We start from the raw sequence: 11,829 nt of genomic DNA, 5'->3' as shown, positions 1-11,829 counted from the left end.
GTCTGCCCTGAGGTAGGTACCCACAGTTGTGAGACACTCCCGACAGTGTGATACATGCACCATAAAATTAATGGATAGTAAAAGAGTTAATTTACTGTGTTTGACCGTGAACTACAGCTGCCAGTAACTTGTTTGTAGCCTTCTGGGATGAGAGGGGTTTACTTGTTTATACAATAAATGACAACAGTGGTTGCCCTGTTTACCGTGGTGGCCAACTGTAAATTTCAGTTAACCTCATATATTGCAGGATATCACACTTTGTCAAGTTACACCGAGAAAAAACAGCCACCACATACAATCTCATTATATACTCTATTGGGTCCCTTGCATTACTTTTGATATCTTCAAAGTGTTGTACACCTATTAATCAATCCACACAACAACCCTGAGAGGCAGGTATACCGATTGTGAGATTGTATGATATCCATAAACCCTCAGTCCAGCAAAGTACTTAAGAATATGCTTAACTAAGAGCAGATGAATAGTCCTATTGAAATCAATTAGTGTTTAAGGGCTTTGCTGGATCAAGTCCTATATATAAGCAAAAAAGTAACCACAATGTTAAGATGGAAGCAAAATGCTTTAAAAATACATATGAAAAACTGAAGAGATTAAACATACAATTGATTCTCCATCTCACACCTCCCCCCCTCCAAATTTTAAACACAGTTTTCCCTGAAAAGTTTGCACCTGAAGTGTTCCTTTAAATAATTTGTATCTTTCCACTGTGGATGTAGACACGTGTTTGTTGGTACTCATAAAAAAAGCTGCGCTACCGGCAGTGATATTATTGCTTGGCAAAAATGACATTGAACGTTAAGATCTGGATCCTGCCTGAATTCCTTAATCAGTGGCAGATATGGGGTAGAAAACATCAATAGTTAGATGGACTTTGCAAAGAGAGCATGGGGGAGGGGGAGGGGGGAAAATTGTTCAAATTATGGCCCACAAAAGTTTGCAATGCAATCATTATTTATGATCCTGGTTATACACATACACCAAAGGAAGACAAGAAAGCATTGTTCTCAAATAAGATACTGCAGGAAGGTTTCAAAGTTCCAGTGCTGTGTATTATTTTCACAGCAGAATCGCTTTTTGTATTGACTGACTCAGAACTTCTGCCTCTTATTTGCCTACAGTTATTTGCATGATTTTTCGCATTGGCCTTCATGATTTTCAACATTAAATAAAAGATAAACCCAATATGAAATATTAACAGTTTCGGCATAAAAATCACACCCAGTAAGTTTCAGAGGCTTACCCCTGACCTCTCCTCTGGCCCAATGGTGCATTTATAGCTGAGTAATCATGGTAAACTAGAAGTGTGACCATGAGGTTCACTATTGATAAATCATAAATTGGTCCCAGAGAATGAGAGAGTTCCTTGGCTAGGAAAGGATGAGGATAACATTAGATAACATTATTTCCTAACCTGGCTTTAAGGCTTCAGACCCAGATCCTCAAAGATATTCAAGTGCCTAACTCCCATTGGTTTCAATGGGAACTAGATGCCTAAATACCTTTAAGGATTTGGACCTTAGAATAATAGAAATGTAGAACTGGAAGGCACCTTGAGAGTTCATCTAGTCCATCCTTCTGCACTGAAGCAAAACCAAATACATCTAGAACATCCCTGACAGGTATTGTCCAACCTGTTCTTAAAAACCTACAATGATAGGGGCTCCACAACCTCCCTTGGTAACATATTCCAGTGTTTAACTACCCTTATAGTTAGAAAAATTTTCCTAGTATGTAACCTCAATCAGTTTTGCTGCAGATTAAGCCTATTATTTTCTTGTCCTACCATTAGTGGACATGGAGAGCAATTGATCACTATCCCAGTTATAACAACCCTTTATGTAGTTGGAGACTATTTGGTCCACCCTCATTCTTCTTTTCTCAAAACTAAATATGCCCAGATTTTTTTAACCTTTCCTCAGAGATCAGGTTTTCTAAACCCTTTGTCATTTTAGTTGTTCTGTTCTGGACTCTCTCCAGTTTTTCCACCTCTTTCTTAAAGTGCGGTGCCCTAAACTAGATACGCATGTATGTTTAAGTGTGCGAGCACTGCGTGTATTTATCTGTGTATTTGTAGTGTGTGCATCATTTGTGCTTATTTGTGTGTGTGTGTTAACGTGGAGTGTGTCTGAGTTCTGCTGCAGTAACAGCCCTCGTGCTCTAGGCCCAGTGGGGTCACTGACCCAAGTTCGTACCAGGGTCAGAGACTGATATGGTTGGACATTGCAACTCCTGCCAGGGGTGCGGGGAGGGGGTCCGGGCCTTCTGCTGTAGGGATGGCAGAGGGAGAAGTGGCAGAAGAGTGGCGATTTAGAGGGGTTGGCGTCCTCTCCCTCCAGCGCCTGCTCTGACAGCCCTGACCCTGGCTGCGGGGAAGCTCAAAGGGCCACCCAAGCCAGAGTTCAGGAGGTCAAAGGTCAGGAGCTCACCGAGGTGCCTGACTCCGCCTGGTTGGGACGCCCCCTGTCCTGGAGCTCAGGGCTCGCCGACCGTGCCCGGCCCAGCCGGCTCTGAATGTCTAGGCCTCAAAACGTCAGGGCCAGACAGCAGGGGCCCAGAGTTCAAAGGTCAAATGGCAGAGGGGGGCGCTGAGTGTTCCGACCCCAGCTGGGGTCGGAGGTCAAGACACGTTTCTAGTGTACACAGACCCTCCCCCCCCCCAGAAAAGGGCAGCCACCGTCGGTTATTTCCGCTTCCGGTCCCAACCTGAGGCGCTTCCGTGGAGCCCGGCGGCCGGAACCTTCGTGTCCCGGCCTGGCGGGGGGAGGGGAGAGCGTTTCCGGCCGAGCCCTTCCCGCCCGCCGGCCCCGCGTGCCGTTGCTGCGATTGGCTGGCGGGCTGCGGCGGGGGGAGGGGAGGAGGAGGAGGAGCTGCGGTTGGCCGGCTCGTGGCAAAGGGCTCGTGCGCCGCCCGGCGGGCGCGGGGCGGAGGGAAGCCGCCGCCGGCGAGTGGCAGCGAGGAGCCGCCGGTAACGAGGGGCCGGGTCCCGCGCGGGGCCTTCCCCCGACCCTCCCCCTCCCGTGCCGGGGCGTTGGTGCTGGGGGGCTCCGGGTGCCAGGACCTCCCCCCCCCCGCTGGGGTCCGGTCCGGTCTGGTCCGGCCCGGCCCGGCCAGTGCCCCTCCCCCCGGGGTTCGGCTCGGCCCGGCCCGGCCAGTGCCCCTCCCCCCCGGGGTTCGGCTCGGCCCGGCCCGCCCAGTGCCCCCCCGGTAGGGTTCGCATCCACACGGCGCTCCCTGCGCTTCGGTGCCGGCTCCCCGCTGGCGACGTTCGGGGGGGAGGGGCCCGTTCAGGATTTTCCTGGGACTCCGCCTTGCATCGCCTTATTCCCGAGCGGGCTTGTCACAGACCCGGCACCCCCCGCCCCCGCCCCCGCCCCTCCAATGTGTTCGTGTCTTTGACACATCTTCTCGTAGGGCCCGAGGCGCTGACCATGCCGCCTGGGAAGGCCGGCAGTAAGAAAACTCTGGTGCTGCAGTGCGAGTGGGAGCTGTGCAGCTACGTGGCCTCGAAGATGGAAGAGTTTTGCGATCACGTCTCGGAGCATTTGCAGCGCTATCTTCGCGGAGAAGATGGGGATGAGATGGATCCTCTTGGTAAGGGGCCCTGTGCGCAATTAAAAACCATCCCTTAGATAGGACTCTTGGGCAGGAAGAGCCACCAGGTGGGTCATTCAGTAAGCGCCCTTTGTTATTCTGAACACCCTGATAGACATGGAGACATTTCAGTCGTAAATTTCCCAGGGAGGCTGATGCCACCCTGTGTCCACTGGTGACATCACGTTCTGTGTTCTGGTAGGAAAATAAACTTTCCAGCAGATGTAGTGCACTCTGCTGTTAATTAACCTAGAGTGTCTGATTGTGATTCAAGTCTATGTTGCAGTACAGGCTGGTTTCAGGAACCTGAAGGGCTTTCGTTCTTCCTTACCTGACACAACAATCCTTCATTGCCTGTAGAATTAAAGGGCAATAGCAAATCCTTAAATTAAAATCCTCTTCATTATGTGACTTCTGTTAAATCTATAATATTTATGCTGGACTGTTCAGTGAGATGCATAACAGTGTTAACTAATTCTAGGCCCAGAATGTAATTTTCGGTTATATATTTCTTTTTAAATAAAGAGTGAGGCACAGGCTAGCATTCTGAGCACAGGACTGGGATCTGTGAATGCTTGATTCTATTAACAGAGCTAAGGAGATTTATTTTTATTCTTTGTAAATAGTTGATGTTTATATTGACTGTCTTCATGCAAGGTCTTGGCTGCCTTTGTAGTGGATCATAGGCCAGAGGCTCAGTCTTCTAGAACAGAGCCCAGAACTGAACAAGTAGGAAGATGAGAGTTCTCTTCTCCCCATGAGAAGGTGGTCCCACCAGTTTCAGGGATGGAAGGCTACGAAGACAGCTTGTCTCTTCCCTGCCTATGAGGCCCTAAGCTTTAACTGGAAGAAAGTTACGGAAAATCTGTAGCAAATAAGCGTGTTTCCTGTTTGTGTTGCAGAAGAATACAGTTGTCTATGGCAGGAATGTGGCTTCTGCTCCCCAGAGAGCTCAGCAGACTTGGTCCGCCATGTTTACTTCCACTGTTACCACACTAAGCTGAAGCAGTGGGGACTGCAGGCCTTGCAGAGCCAGTCAGACGTGAACCGCTGTCAGCTGGACTTCCAGAGTCGGAACATCATCCCTGAGATCCAGGAAAACTTCTTGTGTCTGTGGGAGTACTGTGAGGTGAGGGCTGCAGGGAAAGGTGTACAGTCAAGTGGGAGCAGGAGAAAAAGGGGGGTATGCTTGAGAACTGGGAGATTGGCTGTCAATCTGGTGTGACATTTGACATCTCAGTCCAGTTCAAGCTGTGGCACAGACCAGGCCTTACTTGTTCCAAGCTAATGAAATCTCGTTTCTGGGGAAGGCCTGCAGACCTTTTGGATGCCTGGATTGTGCTTTTGTGTTTGTACCCTGAGGGAGCGGAGGGAAAAAGTCTGTCAAGGTTGACCTATGCCAGAACCCTTACCATGCATGCGCTAACCCGTTTTCTTATCTTTGTCTCCCATTCCTTACTCCCAACAGAGATCTTTTGATAACCCTGAATGGTTCTACAGGCATGTGGAAGATCACAGCTTCTGTTCAGAATACAAGGTTGCTGGGAAAGAGAACCATGTAGTCCTTTGTGGCTGGAAAGGTATTTTATTTTATGTAATGTAGTGTAGCGTCTAGGAACCCTAGGACCCCAAAATAAAACACAGTCCCAGCGCCTGTGAGAACTTGGCAGGCTCTCCGGGGTGGTGAGGTGGGTTGGGGAGTAGCTGACAAACAACAAAGCATTGCCCTTCCGTAGCACCTTCTCACTGAGGCTCTCCCAGGACTTTCTAAACACCGATGAACTGGGTCTTGCCTCACCCTGTTCCCCACTGGAGGGCCACATAAACCAAAATGCAGAGGCAACTTGCTGAGGTGCCCATGCTGCCCACGAACGACCCAATGTCAGTCAGAGAACTGACTGGAAACTACCCTCCATGGGTGGGCTCGATACCCAGAGAATCCAGCTGAGGTATTTAATAGAAGGCCTCTGAACTTTTTCTTGCCACTGGCAACCCTGAACAGAACAGCAAGGGGAAGTGCCGGTTTAACTTCAAAAATAACTGAGATCTTTCATGTTCACATGGTTACCTCAGCTGCTCATGTGTCCTGTGGAGTGACAGATCCATGCTGTAAGTAGGCCTGTATCCAGTCTTCCACATTGCTACAGCATGTCTGGCCTAGCTCTCCACTGGGGGCAGCATTAACCTCCCACACAGCAGAACAGCAAACTGGAAGCTTCCCCTAGCTAAATCATCTCCCTGCCTCTTATGTTCAGAGTGCGACTGCACCTTCAAAGGGCGCTGTAAGCTGCGGGAACACCTGCGCAGCCACACGCAGGAGAAGGTGGTGGCCTGTCCGACCTGTGGCGGGATGTTTGCCAACAACACCAAGTTCTTTGACCACATCCGCCGGCAGACCGCCCTGGATCGTAAGCACCTGACTGGGGGTGGGACTGTCACTGATCTACCCTGTTATTTCTAGGCGAGTCATTTGGTTTATCAGCAGCTATCGCTGTTCTGGGAGCGAGGCATTAGCAGGGCATGACCACTATGAATGGTGGCCCTGATTGGCCCCTAGGCTTGCCAGGGAAACCCAACGGCTTGAGTAGGCCATTGAAACTGTACTCCCCTCTCAGGCAGGGTGGGGCAGGAAAAGGGGAGGTTTGTCTCGCTGTATCCAGTGCCATTCCTGCTCTGTAGACATGGGACTAAAGTCTTGTGCGGGCAATGAGGCCCTTGTGCTAGCGCAAAATTAATTTAAAATCTGCTTGAGCTTCTTCGTGCCGTACTGGGTGCTGGAGTCAGCACTGTGCTGTGTGTTCTCCACTGCAGGCTAGGCCTGTAGCTAAAAGGAAAAGGAATTTGCTGGTCTCCCCTTAGCTCCTTTCAGGAGCCCTGTGCACATTCCCAGCTCTCGTTGCATGTCCCCAGCTCCCACGCGTCTCATTCCTGGTTAGACCTGTTTGATGACCATCCTTGAAGGCAGCAGGATTGCTTTTGGGGTTGCTTCCTGAGTCGTGCAGTGGCAGTACCGGGAGGACTGTGTTCGTTGGGAGGCAAGAGAGTTGCTACAGTGGTGCTCTCACCAGGGCGCAATGTCCAAAGTGGCTGTGAGTGAGGAGAAAAGGCTTCTGGCTCTGATACAACAAACTCTCTCTCCCCTGTGTGTTGCTCTCTGTGCTGTATTCGCTCTGCTTTGTTCTTTCTGTCCTTTCACCTCCCCCCTTCTTTCCCACTGTTACAGAGCAGAGGTTTCAGTGCTCCCACTGCTCCAAGAGGTTTGCTACCGAGAGGCTGCTGCGCGATCACATGAGGAACCATGGTGAGTAAAGGCCCTTCTCTCTCTTCCAGCTGGCGCTCTGGCGAGTGTGTTTCCCTCCCCCCGCTCCATGATGATGGGCTTTCCTCTCGTTTCTTTCGAGCAGTAAACCACTACAAGTGCCCCCTGTGCGACATGACCTGCCCGCTGCCGTCCTCCCTGCGCAACCACATCCGCTTCCGGCACAGCGAGGAGCGGCCCTTCAAGTGCGACTACTGTGACTACAGGTGGGAGCCCTGTGATTGTACTTCCCTGGTTGGAGTGGGTCTTTGTGTGGGGACTGGGCTGTCAGAGGCTGGGGAGTGGGAGAGAGCCACTGATGGGTAGGGGAGAATAGGATGGGGATCTCACAAACATTTGACTTCATCCCCGTGTTCTTTCCTTTCAGCTGTAAAAATCTCATGGACTTGAGGAAACACCTGGACACTCACAGCAAAGAGTCGGCCTATCACTGCGAGTTCGAGGCCTGCAGCTTCTCTGCACGCTCCCTCTGCTCCATCAAACTGCACTACAGGAAAGTCCATGAGGTGAGCAGGGAACTCTTCCCACTGTTTATATTGCAGTAACGTTGAGAGGCCCCTAGCCAGGTCGGGGCCTAATGTGCTCCGTGCTGCACATACACATAGGGAGAGAGGAGCCATGCACTGAAAAGCTTGCAATCTAAATAAAGATACAGGGTGAGAGGAAGGGAATACTGTCCTCCATGCTAGACAGACGGGGGAATGAGGCACAGAGAGACCAAGTGACTTGTCCAAGGTTGTCTGTCAGAGCTGGGAATTGAATTCACATCTCCGGACTCCCACCAGAGCCGTTCTTCCTCCCAAACCCGTCCTAGCCCTCTAGAGGATCATAAAACACCAACAGGAAACTCAGCTTCGTTCCCCCACCGTAGATTTGGAACAATCCATGTTTGCGCTTGGTGCACATCAGCTTGGGGAGGAATTGACTCTTCTGTCCTTTCCGTTCCCCCCCGCCTGCTGCTGTGCTAATGACTAAATGTGTTCTCATTCTCCGATGACACAACACAAGTTATCTGGGGAGGGTGGGTTTCTCCTGGCTGTCTAATCTCTTGATCTATGCTCTCTGGCGGGGAATAGGGAATTGTTCTCCCTTTCAATGCAGGGCCGGGGGGCGGGAAGAGCAGCAGTTCTTAAGTGTTTGCTGTTTAGCAAAGTTGTACTGAACAGTAGGTGAGCCTTCACAAGCAAGCAGCAGGTCCCTGCGTTGAAAACACTGAAGGCGCAGAGAACACTAACCAAAACTGGGCATACAGACCCAGTGGTTCAGGTGATGCGGTGTGTTAACGTATGTGCCTAGTGTCTTGTCTGCTTTTTCCTGTGGCTATTAAGGGTGGCTCAAGGGAGAGTTCTCCGTTCCTGGGCGCTGTCCACTAACCTGGCAATTGTACTAATTTTATGAGCCTTCTGTTTGTCCTGCTTAGTCCTGTTTTGGTGCAAGGGACTGGACTAAATGACCTATTGAGGTCCCTTCCTGCCTGACATTTCTAGGATTCTGTGGCCGCTTTGCAAAGCAGTCCTGAACAGTTATTAGCCCAGGCAGGAGCTCTCCTAAGTAACGAGATACCCTCCGTCACATGGATTGGACATGTCCTTCAGAAGTGTTACTCGTCTCCCTCCTTTGCCACAATGATGCTTGCTATAAAACTTGAAGGACATTTGTCCCTCTTTAGAAACCTGGCTTCCCACACAGCAGCAACTTTGGTTTGAATCAAGTGACGCTTACATCCTTCCTTTCTTCCCGACCCCTCCCCAGGGTGACTCGGAGCCCCGGTACAAGTGCCACGTCTGTGACAAGTGCTTCACACGTGGGAACAACCTCACCGTTCACCTTAGGAAGAAACACCAGTTCAAGTGGCCCTCGGGCCATCCTCGTTTCAGGTACTGGATCTCCAGCCCCTCCCATGTCTCCGCTTCACTAGCCGTGCAAAGCTCACTACCCCACTCAAACCACAGGGGTACTAGGGGATTTTCAAGCAGGCTCAATGGGAACGTCGTGCAGGGGTGGTGGTTGCTTCTACGTTCTCTGATGTTATGGTGATGGGAGCCATATCAGTACCTAGCTAGCAGCCTCCAGTGGCAGATCAGAGACTAGTTAGATCTACTGGAATTCCTGTAGAATTAGCAGGTTCAGGCAGCAGCCAGATCCAGTTCTCGTCAGCCTGAGAAAGTGTCGGCACAGGCTAAGGCCCATCATGTTTTGAGGATGCTTTATACGGTGTAATCTCCAGCAAGCCACAGTCTCCCCCAGATATACCAGGGCTTAAAAGAGTGAGGAAGCAAAGGTGGGCTTTCAAATTTGATCATGGAAACTGGACAGGACAAAGAAACTCAGTGGCCTGAGTGGAGATGTACATTCTCCATGCAGCATGTGGCTGCTACAAGGATTGTTAGGGGCTGGGGATGAAAGGAACTAATTGCATTCAGGATTTACCCTCCCTGACCATGCTTATCCCCACCATCCTGCCTTTTAAAACACTGGGCACTGTGTCCTGGGGGGTGTCTGCCCCATTGGAATATCAGTGCTGCAAAATAACCTCTTTGGGGTAGCAACTGCCACTGATAGTCGTGTAGCCCAGTGTTGGATGCACAAGTACGCTGGTAACTGCACAAGGCATCTGCCTTCCAGGCCCATTCTAACCCTTGCTATCCCTCCCTCTCTCTGGCCTGCCAGGTACAAGGAACACGAGGATGGCTACCTGCGGCTGCAGCTAGTGCGCTATGAAAGCGTGGAGCTGACTGAGCAGCTGCTGAAGGACCGGGAGAAGCAGGGCGAGTCGCTGGATGGCACGGTGGAGTGCCTGGTGCTGACAGAGGGTGAGGGCAACCTGCAGGGCATTATCCTGGAGCCACCAGCAGAGGCCTCCCTGGAGGAGGGCAATGACATGGAGTCACAGGTGGCCACGCTGCCACAGCTGTCCTATGCTGCTGCCAACCCTGACCCAGCTCAGCAAAGCACCGTCCCAAGAGCTGAGGCCTCGCCGGGCCGAGAGCCCAGCGTCCCGTCCAGCCCCATCATCCGTGTGGTGAACAGGACCAACGAGCATGGGGAGAAGGAGACGGTGTACTATGTCATGGCCAACGCACCCTCAGAGGAGCAGGCACCGGTTCCCAGCGAGCTCGCCGTGGAGCCGGAGGAGAACGTCATGGACCGCCTACAGAAGACTGCTGAGGAGCTGGGGATACAGATTGTGTGAGATGCCGGTGCTTCCTCCCTGCACTTTGGCTTCAAGAAATTCAGGGGTCTCCTGCCACTCAGGAGGGCAAGGATAGAATCACGAGCAGTCTACGTCACCCTGCTGGGCTCCTTGGACGTCCGTTACTGAAACTCCTTGAGTACAGAGCCGGTGGAGTTGGTGCTGCCCATGAGAAGGTTCTGAGCATACACCCACCCAGCCTCCCCGCAACTACAGCTGTCTCCCTTTGCCTTCAGCTCTCCTGTCACTGAGCAGCAACTGCACTAGGCTCGGGGACCTGATGTAGGGAATGAGCAAACCAGCTGCTGAGGAAAACTCTGGTCAGTGCATGGCAGGAGAGAAGGATCCATCTCCCTTCCATCACCCTGGGAGGGGAAGGCGGCAGTGGGTATTCTCATGGCAGGAAAGGGGATCTGAACTGGGAGGAAGATGAAGAACGGTCTTCCAGCACAAACGCTTTGTGACTTCAGGGCCCACAATCCCATGTTGGGGTGAGGTTTGGGCTGTGTGTGTTTCTCTTCCCCTCTCCCTCCCCCACAAAGGTCCCTGGCAGAAGGGTCAGACTCCTGCTGCTAAGAGGCTCAGTCCCTGTCTCCACCTCTTTGGCACGTTGCTGAGCAGAAGCTGCAGGGGGATTGGCTTGTCTCATGAGATGCTGTCTGGCCTTAAACAGGCTCATTCTGTCCAGTGTCTCGTTGCCCTTGTGTGGTCAAGACGCCCTGACCCTGTTTCAGACATGTCCAATTTCTGGCTCGCTCAAACTGATCCCTTATTAGTACTTGCATTGTCACTGCCCCATCCCCTTGTTGATCTGAGCGGGGACAGCCGATGGGTCCCTTTGTCCCTTCGCAGGTTGCTGCTCCCCCATGCTTCGGTGAGGAGCTGGTGTGAGCTGGGGGGCCTTTCTTAACACTCGGGGACCTCTGCACTGCCTTTGTCCTCCCTTCGGGTTCTTGCTCAGGGCTTTCCCCATGTTGGGGTCTGGGCTGCTGGCTGTACAAAGAAAGTACTTTTATAATAAAAAATGAATAAATAAAAGTCCTGAGTGCCTGGCCAGGTTGTAAGTGTGTGCTGTCTGCCATAGCCCTGTCAATGTGGTGATCGTGTGCTCTAGTGCAGGGATGTGACCAAGGGGTTGGGGATTGTAGTCACATATCCTTGTGACATCCAGGGTGCGGCTGAAATTTGAGCTCTTACCACATCTCTTTGGCATGTCCAGGGACACACACAGCCACTTTCATACAGCCGGATGCCCAGGCTCTGTGTAGGAGCGTCTGTTCTTGCTCTGTGTCTCCTGTAGCTTTCCATATACCCCCTGTCTCATCGGATTGGATCTAGCACTCCCTCAGCCTTCTTCCCTGCAGATGGACTTTTCAGCCACTTCCCTTGGCCCAGAAACCTTTGTGTCGACTTGAAAAGCAAATCTCTGTCTTGGGACCAAGCCGTGCTAGCTGGCCTCTTTCTTTCATGGGATGGTTTGATTTCATTGAACAGGATCCCAAGGGGGTCTCCGTTCTCAACTTCAGTTTGTAGACTCGAGACCACTCTGCAACCCTCCCGCTGTCCAAGTCATCAATAGATGTGTTTGCAATAGGCACATCTGTGAGGGGTTGCTATGCCAAGTTCGTTAGGAGGTCTCCGTCCTGGCTAATCTTCAGCGTGGGTAATTATGGTCCCCTGAGCCTCTAATCCTCCTTGCCATCTC

General features: G+C 51.6%; 1 protein-coding gene across 1 annotated transcript; it reads left to right on the top strand.

Moving 5' to 3' along the window:
- Positions 1–2,796: 2,796 nt before the first annotated feature.
- On the top strand, positions 2,797–11,178 carry HINFP (histone H4 transcription factor). The gene is made up of 10 exons (XM_067565193.1): positions 2,797–2,986; positions 3,433–3,612; positions 4,515–4,741; positions 5,081–5,192; positions 5,868–6,020; positions 6,836–6,913; positions 7,017–7,137; positions 7,299–7,437; positions 8,684–8,808; positions 9,602–11,178. The coding sequence occupies exons 2-10, from the start codon at positions 3,450–3,452 to the stop codon at positions 10,122–10,124; spliced, it is 1,641 nt and encodes a 546-aa protein (XP_067421294.1). The 5' UTR covers positions 2,797–2,986; positions 3,433–3,449; the 3' UTR covers positions 10,125–11,178.
- Positions 11,179–11,829: the final 651 nt, after the last annotated feature.

Source organism: Emydura macquarii, unplaced genomic scaffold (genome assembly GCF_026122565.2).
Source record: "Emydura macquarii macquarii isolate MOO-44397 ecotype Brisbane River unplaced genomic scaffold, CSIRO-AGI_Emac_v2 contig_312, whole genome shotgun sequence".
Lineage (NCBI taxonomy): Eukaryota > Metazoa > Chordata > Testudines > Chelidae > Emydura > Emydura macquarii.
This window is presented reverse-complemented; position numbering and strand designations above follow the sequence as displayed.